Source organism: Vespula vulgaris, chromosome 13, assembly GCF_905475345.1.
Source record: "Vespula vulgaris chromosome 13, iyVesVulg1.1, whole genome shotgun sequence".
Classification (NCBI taxonomy): Eukaryota; Metazoa; Arthropoda; class Insecta; order Hymenoptera; family Vespidae; genus Vespula; species Vespula vulgaris.
This window is the reverse complement of record NC_066598.1, coordinates 2862501-2881052: the sequence shown is the minus strand read 5'-3', so window position 1 is coordinate 2881052 and position 18552 is coordinate 2862501. Positions and strand designations below refer to the sequence as shown.

Below are 18552 nucleotides of genomic sequence, written 5' to 3'. Positions count from 1 at the left end.
AAGAGTAGCACTGCCATTCCTTGAGCGCAGTCAAATCGTATGTTTGTATGTAAATAGCCAACGATATGGCTGCGTTTCGCAAAGCGCTTTTCAAGCTTTCCAACTTTAGTGCAAAAGTTTAGTGGCATGTTTGAGAAGCGTTTGGTAAGCTGACGTGCGATGCTTGTTCTTTGTTTTTGTTCTTTTTTTTGTTTTTTTTTTTTTAATCATTTTGTTTTCATCTCTCTCCCTCCTTGTTTCTCTTTAGTAAAGCGCGTAGTAACGAGAATACCGTTGATGCTTGCGTTACGAGATCGAGATCGAGATCGAGATCGAGATTGAGATCGAGATCGTGATCGAGCTTAAAGCACATCTTAGTCTGCTGACCCAAGCCTTATCGACCCCATTGAGCGGAACTAGAAAACCGGAGCAATTCAACCGGTTGCCAATCCCCGTGGTTTCATTGTGGGCTCGCACTTCGATTGTTTGACGACCTCACCTTGTTATCCAACTTGCTTGGAGGGAGAGAAAGTTTGTTAGACTCAACCACAGATAGTAATTTCACTGGAGGCGTTAAAGTCATTCATTTTGAATAAGGGAGTTAGGTATAACGTAAACGTCTATATATCAATCTTTTATTTCTTGGATTTTTCTTTTCTTCTTTTTTTTTCTTCCTTCCTTCCTTCCTTCCTTCCTACAATATCCCGTATAGTCTTAGGAAATACTTTTCCAAACGACAAAAGTCATCCAGTCGAGTGTTTGAAAGTCTCTAAGCACCTTTAAATAAAGAAAAGGATCAAGAACAGGTCTTCCCTCTATCCCAAGAGTCTTTTCCGCTCGTATTGCGAGGACTTTCCCGTATTAGAAGTTGCCAGGAGGGTTGAAGCGTTGACATTGCCGATGGGACTACTATCTGTGAACTTTACACTTGGAGTTTAAGTCTTAGAATATATGAGCTTTTGTGATTTGCTACAATAGAATGCCACCACGTGATGAACTCGTAACGAAGGTTTTTTTATTAGGTATCATTTTAATTCGATTTTATACGAGTAAGGGAAAAAAGTGGCAATAATAATTTTTCGAACGATCCTTTTTTCTATCCTTCCCCCTTCTCGCTCGGTTTCAACGTTTCCTTTTATCAGATATTTAACTCTAACTACTGGAAAGGGAGTTAGGCGTTTTTAGAACGAAAGTTAGGCCGTGTCGATGTTAAGAAAAAATGAAAGAGTTTAGAAAAGACGCTATGTAATAACGTCAGAGAATTCAGCTACGGTAGATTTATCGCGGAAGCATGCAGTGGTTGACGTGACGAGCACGACAACAGGCCCGAAACGACAGCTGGTACACTGCAAATGCATAGATATAGCTATAGTTATAGCCAACGATCGGTCCAAGTGTGTTGTTCGCTCGTCTGTCAGTGAGCGAAATTCTCTGTCGTCCGGAAGAAGCTGAGTGTCGTCATGTGAGAGGAAAAATATAACTCCCATTCTGCCTCGTTCCCTTTACTGAAAAAGATTTTCAACGTTGCGTTAAGCAACATTCGTGTAGATCGATACGTTTCGCGTGGTGATTCGCAATACTCTCTCGCCAATAGTGAAACGTCTGCGAAGCAGGGAAACAGTCGTTCCGCGGTAAATCGAGTGGGCGCCATAAAAATTCGCGAGCATGAAGAGAAAGGGAAAGAGAGAGAGAGAAAGGGAGTGAGAGAAAAAAGCATAGAGAAAACGTTGGTCGAGAGCAGCCTATATATTCGTATATCCGTGAGTTCAGGAAATTCAATTTCGAGGCTTGCTACTGCGGCTTTCGAGATTAATCGCGACTCGCTACTACCAAATCCCAGAAAAATGAATTTTACTTTGAAGTTGGGTACTTCGCACTGCTGGTGTGCCCACTCGTGCGAATTCAACAGACCATCGTAAAACATGAATACATAGTTATATATCAAAGGGATAAACTTTGAGAATTCGTCCAGAATTTCTTTCTTTTATCACGGTCGATAAAGAAAAAAATAATATATACGTATGTATATATTTATGTATATACGTAGTAGTAGAATTCGTGAGAAAGGAACTTTTATGGTAAGAGTTACGCGTGAATGATCTTATCGAAGATCGTATCTTAAAGGTAACATTTATCTACGGAAAGATCCTTGAAAAGAATTCGAGACGCACACAGAGTGCACTAGTAATAATTACTAAATCCTACGAAGCTCGTCCTCCTTTCCCCCTTATTTCTCGCAGCCAAGTAGCTACCGGAAGGCACATTGACGTTGATAAATCGTGCAAGGCAAAGCACCGGCTACGGATTACGAAGCCGTTCGAGCAGCCGAGTTTGTCGAACGGAAAGTTTATTTAGCGGGATTAAGTTCTTAACGTTACAAAGGTAGCATGAATTTTAATAGAAACCTTTCTCTCCTCTCTCTCTCTCTTTCTCTCTTCCTCTCTAGCTCTCTAACTCTCTCTTTCTCTCTTCATCTTATTCTGTTTGTCTAGATGTTAATTACTACATTGTTATTGTAATAGTTGTCGTTAGCATAACCTTATTGATTTTGCATAAATTTTTCAACGATCTAAGGAACATGGAAAGATCGTTTGAAGGATCAAAAATGAAAGATAGATTTTTCAACTCTTCCTCTCTCTCTCTCTCTCTCTCTTTCTTTCTATCCGTTATTTCTTTGACGTGGTGATAATCGTGGAGAGATAAACTTCAACGATGTTTCGTATCGATGAACGAGCAAAGGAAATTAGTATCGGAGCTTTCGAAAGTTATCCTCGTGCAATATATAGGGTGCTAGTTTCGAGGCGCCAAAGTTGTGATTAACGAAAGCCACGAGGATTCGAAACATAGGATAGACTAGTGAGAAGAGAAGGAAGGGGTGAAAAGAGAATAGGGAGGGAGAAGAGCGAAGTGAAGAGGAAAGGAAAGGGTCAGAGGATAGAGGATCGAAAGCGATCGTACGAGTCGTGGTCCCGTTGGGGTCTTTCGATTCGATCGCCATTGCGTTAGACTGTGAATCCAATCGGATTCACAGTTTCTGTCTCTCTCGCTTTCTCTCTCTCTCTCTTTCTCTCTCTATATATATATATCTATGTCTATCTCTATCTCTATCTCTATCTTTCTCTTTCTATCTGGTGCGCATTACATCCGTTAGAGGAAGTTGGTCAATAGACTGACCCTTTGTACGTCGATCAGAGACTTGCAGTAAACATGGCCATTCGATCGGTCGGTGTGTCATCGCTCTAGGAAACTATCTGCCCATCAATGAAACTCGAAATTCACTCGAAATTCTATAAAGAAAAAAAGAGAGAGAGAGAGAGAGAGAAATAACAAAAAACGAAAACAGAGAAATAACAAAAATTCTTTCTCTCGCGATCGTACCGTTATATCAAATCGTAAAAGTTAAAAAATCAATTCTTTCGAATGGAGATTTTAGATTGTTTTCGATGTTTACACATTAAAGTTAATCAATTAAAAACGTCATATTGTCGATTCATTGTTTGATTAAGGGGATAGAAGAGACAAATAAGTTTCTCTCGTAAAATACTACGTTTTCCGTCCCCCCCCCTTTTCTCACTCCCCCTCGCTTTATCACCCCTCCCAGTTTGAATGACAGGAAAACAGAGTGGGAGCACGAAATTGGAAAAATTTTTTGCACGAACGCCCCTCGCCTCGCTATATCTTTTCACAGTTTCGACGTTGCGTGAATTCATCGAAAAAAATGCATTTTTTTCGCGCGTCTATCATTCTTTTTATTACATTCGTTTGACCCTCTCTCTCTCTCTCTCTCTCTCTCTCTCTCTCTCTCTCTCTCTCTCTCTCTCCCTCTCTATGCATATGTGTGCGCGCGCGCGCGTGTCAGCGTCGTGTATATTTTGTTTTGCTTCTTTCAGGAACGTTCGATGCTTTGTTATTAACGACTCGTGTATACTATTGCTTTTTGCGATTCGATGCACCACCTACGTTTCTCGTATTTATCAAAATTTATTTCGTGTTACAAGTCGATGATAAATGGAATCCTGTCATAGTTCGATACGATTTAAACGCACATTTTCATTCGTTAATACAGGATACGGTAAAACTGTGTATGGTTTCATACAGAGTCGTTTGAATATATTTTTTCCTTTTTTTTTTTTTTTATTTTTTTTGATCGAGAAATTTCGTTTTTCGATGGCAGCACTCAAATTTCCTGCGTTCTTATAGTACCCTTCGGACCGATATAAAATTTCATGGAATCGATGGCTCGCAATGAACACGATCGGTTCAATGAAAGAATTGACGCTTCGAAAAGCACGTGATTCGAATTATATTCGATAGAGTATAGTTTCGTAGATCTATATTATTTATCAATATTTTATTATGTTCATTTTTCTTTTTTAAGAAAAATCTGATACTATCAAACGTGCAACTGCATAGATCATTCATTCCTTTCTTCTTTCGCAAGTCATCCCTTTAACTTTACCGTTTTCTCGAGTTAGTTATAATTTCGTGAAATTTTCACCGATGGAAAAACGTAAGAACGATTATTAATGATACGAGCTATGAAAGCTCATCATTCTTACTTTTCCCTAAATTCTAACAATAAGTAATATTATTAATTTTTTTTTGTATGTTGTAATTGTTGTTTGGATATATTCATTGTTTTTTCCTTTACTACTAAAAAAGAAAAAAAAAGAAAAAGAAAAGAGAAACAAGAACCTTAATTTGAAATCATTGAGGAAATAGTAGAACGTATATCTAAAGGAATATCGAATCCCCGAGGATCTCATCAATTACAATTAGGAGGATATGTTGATGTTGCGTAGCTTGCGAGAGGAAGATCGAAGCTCGAATCGTGTTGGCCAACAACGAGTTTATTAACGGGACATCAAATTTGCTTTTGGTATCCATGGGATTCCTTACTAGATACCGCATAAGCTCGCGGAGTGATCCATCATAATGTTCGATCTGTTGCTGGAACATGATTTCTCTGTTAAAAGGAACTGTGCATGGCAATAAACGTTAACTCGATTGAATTCAAGGTAGTGGTAGTTTGACATAGTTATGTGACCTCGAGAATAAACTCAATAGAAATCGTTTGGATTTGTAATGTAATTAATCTCTGCTTATATACAATATAGTATAGTATTAGACGTGTAACATGCATGTGTATATAAGCGTCAGTCTTATTTTTTCTTCAAAACCTAGTGGCCAAGTTAAAACTACAATGCATGAAACTTTTAATTCAAATTTCGATATATGTATTCGCGTTGCCAATTTTTACGTACCTCACAGATCCAATTATACGTGATGACAGGCGACGAGTTTGATCGACTTTATAACGTCGGAATAGATTTTTTTTTAATTTCTTTTTTTATTTCTTTCTTCTTTTTTCTTTCTTTTTTTTTATTTTTTTTCCCAGAGCAACCTTTCGAGTTTGACAATTATTGTACCGTCTGTACGTTCCGTAGGGGGAAAAAAATTACGAGATAGAAGAAAAAAGAGACACAGAGAGAAAAAAGAGAGAAAGAGAAGGTCTATTATTTTTCTTTTTTTTTTCTTTCTCCTTTTTTTTATGGATTCCCTGATATCAGGCCTTATCGTAACTCGATGTCAGGCTAGACAAAAGAAAACGTGTCGTATCATAAAAGGATGAAAAAAAGAAAAGTAAAGAAAGAATATAATTTCAAAAATAAAAAGAATCCTTTAAACGGGAGAGGAATATATAACGTTGATAATAATGATAAACTAAAGCAGTAACAGTAAAAGGAAGGGGAAAGTGCTGTGAGGACGTTTTGAGGTGTTGCTTGAATAGTTTAACACACGATGGTGGTGGGAAAGAGAGGGGAGACAGACAAAGAGAGAGATAAAGAGAGATAGAGAGGTAGATAGACAGAGAGAGAGAGAGAGAGAGCGCGTTTACACGTTCGTGGATTTTCTCCATGAATGGAAGAGGGTATCGCGAGAGGATAATGGCCGAATTGTATACTTTGCCCATTATGATCTGGCTCAGAGCAGAGGAAAGCCGAGTATTTATGTAATGCGGCTGTGTCGCAGTAATGCATGCATTGCGCATTCGCTGACACGAGGTTACAGAGCGTGTTAATTACTAACCCGCTCGTTATGCGTCATAAATTAATATTTCAATTACGATTTCGCTAATGCCACATATCGTTGCGTCGTTCTATACAATTTCGAATACTTATACGATCGTTGGAGATACAAGTCGATTTATTCATATATGTATATATATATATATATATATATATATATATATATATATATACACATATATGTATCTTTTTTATTAGTCTTTATTTATTTATTTACTTTTTATTTTTATGAAGATAAAAAAAACGAATTTAATTCTTTTCTATTTTAATATTTTAAAGTACGTATGTATATGTTCTTTTTATTTCTTTAATTTTCTTTTCTTTTTTTTTTCTTTCTTTTTTTTTGTATAATTACAATGATATTAACCTTTATACAATGACTCAGTTGATTACATGGGAACGGAAACGCATTGTAAAATTCTATTGTCATCACGAATAAATACTTGCGTTGCGAGGTTATAAAAAAAAAGAGAGAGAGAAAAAAGGAGGTGAAGGTGAAGGGAGGGAAGGGTGATGGTAGAAAAACGCGAAACGGAGAAAAAATATTCCCGTGGCGAGGACGGCAGAACGAATCCGAGCCAATAGGAGATAAAACAATACCACCGGCAGGCGGATGTATAAATTCTTGCTAACTTGTTCCGTTGGATATTTTGACCACCTGCACCTAGATTGATATCCATTGGACGTCAACCTTTTACATGTTGTACGAGCTATCAAATCGACATTTCACTGGGACGATGAAATCGTTCGATAGATATCGATACGTTAGCTTTTACCACAACTTTATTACCTTTATGCGTTTTCTTTTTTCTCTCTTTCTCTCTCTCTCTCTCTCTCTCTCTCTCTGTCTCCTTATTTCTTTTCTTTGTTTTTTCTTTGTTTTTTTTGTTTTTTTCTCTCTCTCTTTTTTTTTCTTTTCATTAGAAAATTTTCGCAAGCTATTCCGTAAAGATAAAAGAAGAAAGAAAAATATCCGAGAATAATCGCTACGAGCAGATGTTACATGGCGAAGGGTTTGAGGGAGGCCGATCTCGTAAAAACGGCACGTGGCACGTAGGGGGCGGAAGAAGAGGGTGGGAGGTATTATTCTCAATTTATCTCCTGCCCACTTAAGCTTCGTCTACCGTGTGGCATCGACTCTCTAAGGAATACTCGTGCCAGCTGCTATTAAATCGATATCGGTCACTATACTATAGTTGATTCTAATTTTTCTTTTTTCTGTTTCTTTTTCTTTTTCTTTTTTTGTCGTTTATCAGACAGATAAGCTCCTAAAATTAATTTTTTCTCTTCTGTTCTTTTTGTTCTTTTTCCTTTGGCATCTCGCATCGATGAATCTAGCATTATGTTTTCAAGAAGAATGAATTTCTTTTCATTGGTATGAAAAGGAATATTTTCAAGTTGGTCGCGCAGCTGCGTCATCTTCCACGTTGCTCGCAAATCAGTATTTTTCCAAAGTGGAAACAGCACGGGTTCCAGCGAAATTCCTGCGGCTAGGGTAACGCGTCCGGGAACCGCAAGACGGTAAATTCCGGCTTTCCGAGGTATCTCTAATGTCCATGAAACTGGACGCGTTGGTTCAGGGATTATGAAACTGTCGTAATAGTGTCCGGGATTCGAGATTATGGATCGAGAATTCAACGTTCTCGTGGTAAATTCAATGGTTCGATTAATTAATGAATTGGAAAAATTTTTAATATAAATTATTATTATTATTATTATTATTATTAATGAATAATTTATTATTATTAACAAACGTGAACGGTGGGAATAAACTTGTCAGGAAATAATTCAAATATTTCTCGACGGTTTTACTTCGAAATAATTAAAAAAGTAGATGAAACATTTGTCAGACAGTAATATAGCATTGTAATATCATTCGTTGTGATATCATAGTTTACGTTATAACGAGACGACGAATAGTAATCGATAAATTAATCTTCTTATCACATAGTAATAAACGATACGTTTGACAACATATTCTATCGTTATAAAATTATACGAGAGTTTATAACAGAAGTCTATTGAATGAATGCAATGCTCATAAATTCTTGCTTGAACAATTTCAATCTCACCTTCTCTATCTCTTTCTCTTTCTCTCTCTCTCTCTCTCTCTCTCTCTCTCTCTCGGAATATACAGCATTCTCATTAAATTATTATCGCTGTTAGAAGATTATAGAAATGAGTTGAGGATACAGCAGCTTAACTTTCGTATTTACAACCAAGAGAAAAATATTGAGTCGAAACCCGTTGTTTAATAAACAACGAAATTTCTGTTCTTCCGGAAACGTATGCGAGATGTTGTTCGTCGAAATCCACTTCCTCGAAAGTTTCTTGTATAATTAAACCCAAGCGAGATGTTTGTACCGATTAATATTTCAAATTTCATCGAGGTTCTCTCTCTCTTTCTCTCCTTCTCTTTCTCTCTCTCTCTCTCTCTCTCTCTCTCTCTCTCTCTCTCTCTCTCTCTATTTCTCTCTCTATTTCTCTCTCTCTCTCTCTGAACATGGTTTCACGTATCGTTGACAAGACGCAAAAACGTGGAAACGTAGGAATAATGGGAAAGTGGCTTTTTAAATATCCTTAAAGTGTACATTATATATATGTATATAAAATATATATATACATATCCATATATATACGTTTATATATATGTGTGCGTATATATGTATACATCGATAGTTGAGAAAGGCAAGAAACAGTGTGCACTCTTTAGTGGATGCTGAGTATTCTTCTTTCTTTTAAATCCGTTTTTTTTTTATTCACCTCTTTATACTGCAGCTTTTAGCAGAAGCCTTTCTGTGTCCACGGAGTAATCGCGTGATCTAAGAGTGGTACAGAAGAGAAAGAGAGAGAGAGAGAGAGAGAGAGAGAGAGAGAGATAGGGCGGAGGAGAGGAAGAGAAAGTGAGAGATAAGAAAAGAAAGAGAAAAAGAAAGTCGTGCTTTCAAAAGATATCTCGAAAAGACGTTGTGCATCGCAAGGAATCTCGAAGGCAGCGAGATAGATAAGTATTTCTTCCTATACATGTATTCTATATCTCTCTATCGTATGTATGTACATATGTACATAAACGCGAGAAAAAGAGGGGAGGAGAGAGCGAGAGAGAGAACTGTATATAGAAAGTGTAAGATACATGCTCTCGATACAATACATATAGAGAGATATATATATATATAGGCTTTTCTAAAATAGAACGTAAGGAATTTCTTTCTCTTCTTTCTAAGCTTTGCGGAAAAGTCACAAGTTGGCGATTCCGCGTGGCAGCTTGCGGCTGAAAAGTCAAGTTGCCAATGTGTGAATCGGATACTAAGTGATTTCTTGTGTTTCCGTACCTGCAATAATATCGTTTCTTTCCCCCATCGGCTGATCTTTTACGTAGGTGTTACATACACATATATACGATATAGCATATAAATGTGTATAGAAAAGCTCTAGCAGAGAAGAAGTAAGCTCTTGGTAGATGTATTGGTAAACTATCAAGGCTAAAATCGGATGGCGAAGAAGGGACTCTGGGATTTCGGTGTGCCGCAACGTGTCAGTGGTCCGTGAATCACCTGCGGGAGTTCTCAAACTAAAATATAATGCTCGAGAGGATGCGCCTTTGCTAGTACGAGGCTAAGGGGGTGGTTTGGTGGATGAGGGTCGAGGTTGGATGAAATCACGGTCTGCCGGTGGTAGCTCAACCCCTAGCAAACTCTCTCTCTCTCTCTCTCTCTCTGTCTCTCTGTCTCTCTCTCTCTCTCTCTCTCTTTCAGTAGTTCTGGTAGCATCTGCCATGGCGAGTTTAATGTGTACGCCTCGTAGGTATGTCACGCTGACTTATCGGGAAAGATATCAAAAGTATTCCGAGTCTTCCTCGAGGTGCTGCTTCTGCTGCTACTGTTACTAGTACTACTCCTACTACTACTACTACTACTAGTACTACTACTACTACTATTACTCTACTACTACCACTACTACTACTATTACTACTACTACTACTGCTACTACCACTACTACTACTATTACTGCTACTCCTGCTCCTGCTGTTGCTATTGGTGCTGATGCTGCTGCTGCTGCTGTTGCCGTCGCCATCGTCTTCGTCGCCGTCGTCTACAGGAAAAAATATACAAACTTCTCCACGCGTCGTTAGAGAGTCGGATATTACTTGTGGAACCTTTCCTCCATTCCCTTCCTTAGGAAACTTTCAAAGAAACTTACGAATCTCTGCTGAAAACGTTCATAATAACGAACTTCTACTCGTAGACTCGTATTCCGATTGATCGATCCAATCGATATTTCGTTTTTGAAATTCCTTCGAAAGGAATTTATTCGAGAGGAAACTACGATTGATTTTTAATCTTTCCTTTTCTTCTTTTTATTCTTTTTTCTCTTCTTTTCTTTTCCTTTTTTCTCCTTCCTCATTATTTTGCCTCCTTTTTTCATTATTCTTCATAAAAGTAATTTCTAGTTGTATATTATAATCATGACGAAGTCAACGGATAATTTTTCCTTTTGTCTTATCTTTTTTCTTGTCTTTTTTTTTTCTTTTTTTTTCTTTCCTTTTCTTTTCGTCCATTAACACACGTCGGACGTTACACGACGTTATAAATAGCCATGAAAGATGCTCGAGTCAGCGAGAGGGGAACGTGACCGAACAATGATCTTTCCCGGGGGTGTTTCGGAGTAGTACTGGAAAGTAGTATTAGGTAGTAGATGTAGTAACATCAGAGGTAGCAGCAGCCGAGCACGACACTTGAGCAACCAAGAGGCCGCAGTCCTTTCAGTCTTGTACATTCAAAGCACAGCATGTACCGTCCATGTACATATACCGTCTATCTACATATATATATGTATATATATATACATGTATATATATGTTTATATATATACATGTATATATATGTTTATATATATATATACACCTTTGGTATATGTAAGCGAAGCGAAAATTAATTCTACCGCTACTTAAAATATTCTCTACGTTTCTCGGACAGTTTCGCGGGGAAATTGCAATGTCAGCCTTCGTCGTCCCTCGTCACGTTTTCGTCCTCATCTCTCCTTCTTCTCTTCCTTGAGACGACACTCAGTTATTTCCATGAAACGTTTGAGCAGATCGCGTTGTTTAAGATGTTATCCTTTTTAATGCTTTGAAATATTATTTTTCTTCTTTTTTATTTTTATATTTTTCTCACTCGTAAGTAGGTATACGCAGATATATGTATGTATGTATGTATGTATGTATGTATGTATGTATACGTGATAAAATATTTGATATCGAACTGTCATATATATATTTTTTTTTAGGGACACCAAAATCCCTCTTTATTTTTGTATTCCAGGCACAACCCCCGTGTCATAAATCATTGCGGTTCCGCACGTCAACGCAGCGAAAGATAAATAAGCTCCGAAAGGCGAACGTGCCGTACGAACGTTCGACGTTAATAAGATACTTACTTAAATGTAAAAAGGTTCGACGTGAGTTTGCCGAACGTGTCTTTGACATAGGAGAAGAGCTCAAACGCGAGAAAACCCACTCATCTCTATATTGTGCGTTGTCTCTACGTGCTAAGAGATCGCGAATTTCTTGACTATCTTGAGAAATAAACTTTACCCAAGTACATACATAGCTTGATATCTACTTATCTAAGAGAATAACATTAGACTAATACGAATCGAATTTTTCAATTTTTATGACCTTACATTTTCGATATTTTCTCCAACATTTTATTTACAGAGATAACATTTTATTCCGCAAAATAACGTGGAATTATTACAAAAAACGGAATATATATATGTATGTGTGTATATATGTGTGTATGTACGTATGTATGTATGATTCATGCCACTTTTACAATCTATTTCTAAAAAAAATAAACACAACGTTTCAATCCCTTGAGGATACGATCGATAAATTTTTACATTCTCTTTCATCCATCGTCGTGGATGGTATTTGTTTCACGTTCACAATTTAGAATGGATCGAAATGGTACCCTCCATTATTTTCTTATTGCTCACGCCATGTGTTTATACGTGGAAGTATGTGTGGGGTATATATATCCGATGCTGTCTAGTCTTCGTATTTTGATGGACATTCGCTTCCAATTCCAATTAAACTAGTCATCGCTCGTTTATCGTGGGAAGGAATAAAAAAGAAAAGACTGACGCTATGAAAGTGGTGGAACTTTAAAAAGCACGCGCTGTGGTGGTGAGTGAAAGAGAGAAGGGTAGAAAAAAAACAAACAAAAAAAAACAAGAAAAAAATAGAAAAAGAAAAAAGCAAGGAAAACTAAAAACATCTAGAGTGTTCTTCTCAGCTGTACTAATCAGTCGTGAGCGTGCTGCGCACAGACATATACAAACGCATATGTCTTCTCGAGAGAGAAGGAGAGAAAGAGACCGCGATAGAAGCAGTTGCGGGAAAAATCGAGAGTGTCGGGAGAGAAGAGAGAACACGACGACATGTTCGAGAGAGGAAACGAGTTCTCCGTGTACATTTTGCGATATAGGTCGCAAGGGTGTCGTCCTGGCTAACGCCGCGAAGCTTCACGAAAAGAAAGAGAGAGGGAGAGAGAGAGAGATAAACAGATAGACAGACAGACAGACAGACAGACAGACAGACAGATAGAAAGAGATAGAGAAAAAGATAAAAGATGCGATAATAGAGGCGGAAGAGCGGGAGAGAGAGAAAGAGAGAAGCAAAGTATGTAGCCAGAGTACGAAGCAGTAAAAGTGGTCGCGACTTGCCATTAACTCGAAAAACGACAAAGCGCGGAGAAGGAGGAGCAAAAGGAAACTCCTCGTTTTTGCTAATTTACTAAAGATTCAGCCAACTTGTGTCTCGCGAAGCTATTAATTCGCACCGTGTCGTGGAGAAGTCGACTGCTAAGGTCTCTCTTTCTCTACGATCTTCTCTCTCAGACCAATCGAAAGCTTTTCTTTTCATTCTTGTCCTTCTTCTTTTTCCCTCTTCTTCCTCTTTTTTTTTCTTATTCATCTTTAATCGTGCCAGTAATTACGAAAGTGAGCACATTGAAAAATCTCGAGTGAAATGCGTAACTCATTAACGATTCATTGAGATCGCAATTCAATGAAATTGTTGTATGACTTAGGTCAGTTTCGTGATTAAGTTGTGGTTAATACTGACCTTTCGTTAAACCGCGATGAACTGTGTTGTTTTATTTTCTTTATTTTTTTTTTGTTCTTTCTTTTTTCTTTCATTTCTAACTGTGTTTTCTTCAATTCGTCTTTCTTTCCTTACCGAACTGATTAATTGCGTTAGCATCCTTACAAATTACTTTGTTTGGATTAGTTCTACCACGTAGCGAACGAATGGTGGCTGCTAATGGATCGCTTCAACGAGAATAATCGTCTCGAAACGCGCTATGCGCTTCGTCCTCGTCTTCCTGCTTTCCTCTTCTCTTCTTCCTCGTCGTCCTCGTCTTCGTCGTTGTCGACAGAGACGAATAGCAATGCCGGAGATACTACTTTGGATAAATTATTGCGCTCGCATTAATGACGTTACGCAATGACCTACATTTCCAATCGTTAAAGCATTTCCCTCTCGTTGCACATTTACGTACGTTAAGATTAATGGAATTTCAATGATCCACATCATTTCTTGAAGGGGGATTATCGGAACAAGTTTATCTTATGTAAAAAGTATTTTGTCATTCACATACGTACGTATACATTGATCGTTCTTACGAATGTTAAAGAAAATAAACATTGATATAAGAAAATAATTCATTGAAAAGGTTACGTGAGTAATGTATTAGAAAGTAAATAAACATTGATAACTATGAGAAGAGGATCGATTCAAAGTCACGAGTCCGTATTAGAAAAAAGAAAATAAACGTAGTTATCTAGGTATATAGGCCGTTGTGGATATAATGAGAGAATGAGTCAGTCTTATTCGAGCTGCCTATTGAGACACAACGATCTTTCAATTACTTCTTTCCTGCTGCGAAGTAAGTAATTAGTTCATTATTAATTCTCCTCGCTCTTATTCTTATTATTCTTTCTCCCTTTTCAAATGGATTCTATGGTCCTTGATGGCAGCGAAGTCTTCAAGTATCACCTCTTTTCCCTTTTCATAGTTTTATTATTTAATTTTATCTGCAGTAGCAGCTTTCCAAAGAAATTCATGAATTCTATCGTCGCCCGGCGACGATTTTCTTGCGTCAAACGATTTCGTTTTTCCCTATTTCGTGATTTACTTTACTAAGATTTCTCGAAGGATTCTGTAATTTCATTCTGCGTATTCTACGAATATCTACGTACGTTTAATGTATAGAAACAGGACAAGTCTCTCTCGTCCAATCAATTTACTCGTTCGAAAAAGCTTTTATATTATCCGTCAAAAGGAATGGGCGATCAAAGTCTACTACTACTAGTATTACTACTACACTACTACTACTACTACTACTACTACTACTACTACTACTACTACTACTACTACTACTACTACTACTACTACTACTACTACTACTACACTACTACTACTACTGGTATTAAAATACCATAAAATTTTGTATAAATTTTCCGATATCTCGACTTCATTCTCCGTCTGAACCTATCGATTTTTTCAACGTTGCTGTATGAAAATTTTATATCGCACGTATGTTAACGTAAAAATTGTCTAAATTAGATACAGACGAAGAAGATGTAATATTGTTGAAATCATTTAAGTCGTAGCTTGTCATTTAACCATAAGAGTATTTAAATTTTCATATTCTAGCAATGACTATTATATTCTCTATAGGATACAGAGAAGAGAGAGAGAGAGAGAGAGAGAGAAAGAGAATCGGACTAACACAGAAGTTAATTGAAAAACAGGAAATTAAATTTTCCCTGTCCTCGCGCGTGCTGTGGCCTGTTGATGGATAACGAGGACTCGTGTGTTTCGTGGGAAGCTCGACCATGCCATAAATTATAGACTCGTTTAATCATTCGCCTTTCATTCGCCTTCGTTAGAAAATAAAGAAACAGTAAAGGAAACGAAAGATCGCACGTATATTTTCATGTACATGTTCGAGAAACGTTTTTTGCTTTGTTTTTTCCTTTTTTTATACGTTGTGTGTAAAATATTTTTATTTCTTTCTTTCTTTTTTTGTTTTTAAGTGATACACTATCAAAGTGATGTTAGTAAATTTGGTTTATCAATTAACTATCTCTCTCTCTCTCTCTCTCTTTGTCTATAGCAGAGATCGTTCATTTTACGAAAAATTCAAAGTTTAATTTAATTCTACGAAATTGATACAAGAACGAGACCGCTAAGAGATCGATATCAAGGATGGCAAGTTCATTTTGGAAATAAGTAAAGTTTTGCGAGAGGGATCTTGTTCTGCAAGATGGCGAATTTCATTACTAGGAATAGTTGAATATTATCAGATGAAAAAAAATGATTATATAATAACGTATGAAATATTTATAATCGATTATGATCGTCGTTGAAATATATTTATTTGTTTACGTTGCAGGTTGCAAATGTGTCAAGTATAGCAGCGCGGATAGACCACAGGGTGGCACTTTTATGACGCCCTATTTTCCAAGAAGATATCCATCGAACATCGATTGCCTCCTCTACACGTTCACCGGTCAACCAGACGAGATAGTAGAGTTAACGTTTCATCATTTTAACATACATAGAGTTCGATCCGAGTGAGTAAGATACATAGAAATTTAAATGATATATTTTATAATAATTTACATATTACAGAGAAGGGTATTTTGACTAAAAATCGAATATCGTTTTGGATATACGTATTTACTTTAAACTCGTTAATCAGTGTTCGTAAACAAATGTTAATCATCGTATAAAATGATCGAATAAAATTATTTTAGACAGGCGTAATCATAGATATGACAGCATCAACGAAAATATTAACGGAAATGCCACCTTTGATTCATATTCATGAATTTATTTGAAGGATCGAAGGAAGCAATTAACGAGTCGATTCGTTGAATTAATTATCAAGCTAATCGGAGTTGGAAACTTGGAGTAGGCAGGAAATCAAAGTAAACGTTCACACGTACCTATACCGTATATACAGGTTATTCTTGCTTGTATATGTATGTTACCGCCTTTCTCGAATTCAAATTCTTACTCAGGTACTAGCACGTACTACTAACTCGTATTATAAATTACACAGTGGAAGGACAATGGCGTCTTGGTTGACTTCATTTGCGCCAGTCCGTTCCTTGCTTTTAGAGAAAGGAACAGGGACTTGTCCTTAGCCATTAGAACGTACCTTGTGTGTTCTCTCTCCCTCCGACCCTATGTTAAATTATACCGATATTCTCTAGAATACTAGGTGTGCGTTTGCCCGTTGTTGTCCGTGTTGGGGTAACGCGTAGAAACGCGTTCCGCCATTCCAAGTGTGAGTCCTGTTCGTGTAGTTACATTAAGGAGGTTGTGTAGTAGGAAGTCCTGGCTTGGATAGCACCGAACGTCACGGCAGACAAACATTAGGAGCACCGAGACTCAAGCCCGCTAGCTTCTTGGCCCCTGAGCGACGTTGATTCCCTTTAATACTCGACGATAATCGCACCGGTTGAGAATGTCCCGAGCGAAGATGCCGCCACCCCAACTTAGATGGTACACTCCATTAATTTCGTATTAAGTATGATTACGTTTTTATTGCGATTCATTACGTGCAGGCGCGCGAAGGAACTTTGGAATGTTTCAAGGAAATATACGATTTTTCACACTAGCGAAATTGGATTTTATTTTTATTAGATTTTTCATTTAATTGAAACGTCGAGGTAAATGAAATGGGATTTTTTAATTAATGTTCTTCCTTTCTTTTATTATCTTATCTTTTTCATCATCGTCGTTGTTATTGTTATTGTTGTTATTATTATTATTATTTTATTTACTTATTCTTCTTTTCCTGCTTCTCATTGTTTTCGACGAGAAAATTTCTTTCTTCCCTTTTAAACGTAACTAACTCGAAAGTTTGACAAAAACACTTGGAAATTTGTGGATTGATATCGTCCATTACGAGAAATTGAATTCAAAGGTACGCGTTCGTCCCCGAACGAGTGTTAGAGAGAAGCCGGTTGGTGGAACGAGTAGCTGTGACTTATGGTGCCAGTTCCTGGCAATACTCGGGTAAGAGAAAGAGAAAAGGAGAGGAGGGACATCGAGAAAGGTCCTTGCTAGCCAATTTGTACGCTGTAACGTATTCGAGCTAGCTAGAATAAGAAGAAGAAGAAGAAGAAGAAGCTGAGAGACGCAAGGACACGCATCTAAATCGTACGAAAACGTCGCGTTTCCCTGAAATAAGGGAAAGAAAAGTTTAAAATCACTTTGATGACGTATAATTTGTATAAATCACAAAGTATATTTTTCCTCTTCTTCTTCTTATATCCTTCGATCGATCATCGAAACGATTTCGTTCATTCATTAATTTTTTTCACGTTTTGATTTTTATAGTATTTTTGAAAATTAATAACTTCACTTGTCGTTAGTACTGTCGTAATTCTATTTTGATCACGATTTATGTATACGTCATTCTTTTTCTTTTTTGCTATTTTCATTCATTCGCTATAGCGACGTTTGAAAATCCGAGTCTTTCTATCTCTTTCCTTTTTTGTCTCTTTTTCTCTTCGTAACAGCTAACTACCACCTACGGGAATCACCTTACTCGATTACTTCACGGCTATAAGGTACGATTCCTCGACATCGAGTAGAACCACGACTGCAATCGGGACACGGATATACAGAGACAAGATGCATTCCCACTGCAACCGCGACACCGCATCGTATCGCGACATGTACATCGGTCTCTCTCTCTCTTTCTCTCTCTCTCTCTCTCTCTCTCTCTCTCTCTCACTTTCTCACACTCTGTCTCTCTCTGTCTCTGTCTCTCTCGTTGTAAGAACAAACCAAACCCTTTCGTGCTCGAATCTAACTTGCTCGAATTTTACGCCTCGTTTAGTTCCCGTCTTTAGAATGAAACAAGTCAAATATATGTACTTCATGAATTTTCTTTTTTCGATTTAAATAGTCATCATGTCTTTAAGATCAATTTAATTATTATAAAAAAAATATATATAATTTTTATTTTTGCAATTAAAATGTATATCTCGCCAATTTATTTGTCGAAAAATAATTCATATTTTTAGTTATTATTTTCTGTTGAAAATCGATAGACCAAACAAGATAGCAATTAGCAGTGGTGTCTGATACTTCACGTACCACTCGATACTCATCAAAGATAATTAATAAGATTAAGTGGATGGAAGATCAATTACTCTTTCTTTTTTGTTTTTTGTTGTTTTTTTTTTTTTTTGTTTATTACGTCTAACAGTTCAAAGAGTGAGAGAGAGAGAGAGAGAAAGAGAAAGAGAGAGAGAGTTCTTGTTTCAAACTAATTTCGCGAGCTAGCTTTTCATCTGAAAACTTTTCTCGGTGTTGTCTCGATACACACTTCGTCGAGTCAGGACGTTCCTGGCAAAAGTTTTTGACGCGTTGACGAAGAATTTTCGCGCCTCGATG

The 18552-nt window shown here is 37.1% G+C and overlaps 1 protein-coding gene across 2 annotated transcripts in view; it reads left to right on the top strand.

Moving 5' to 3' along the window:
- The window catches only part of LOC127068319 (suppressor of lurcher protein 1), a 299973-nt gene that overhangs the window by 65762 nt on the left and 215659 nt on the right, over nucleotides 1-18552 (top strand). For both annotated transcript variants that reach the window (XM_051004344.1, XM_051004343.1), the window contains exon 4: nucleotides 15530-15710. In XM_051004344.1, coding sequence (XP_050860301.1) covers nucleotides 15530-15710 — 181 coding nt within the window. The remainder of the gene's footprint in view (nucleotides 1-15529; nucleotides 15711-18552) is intronic.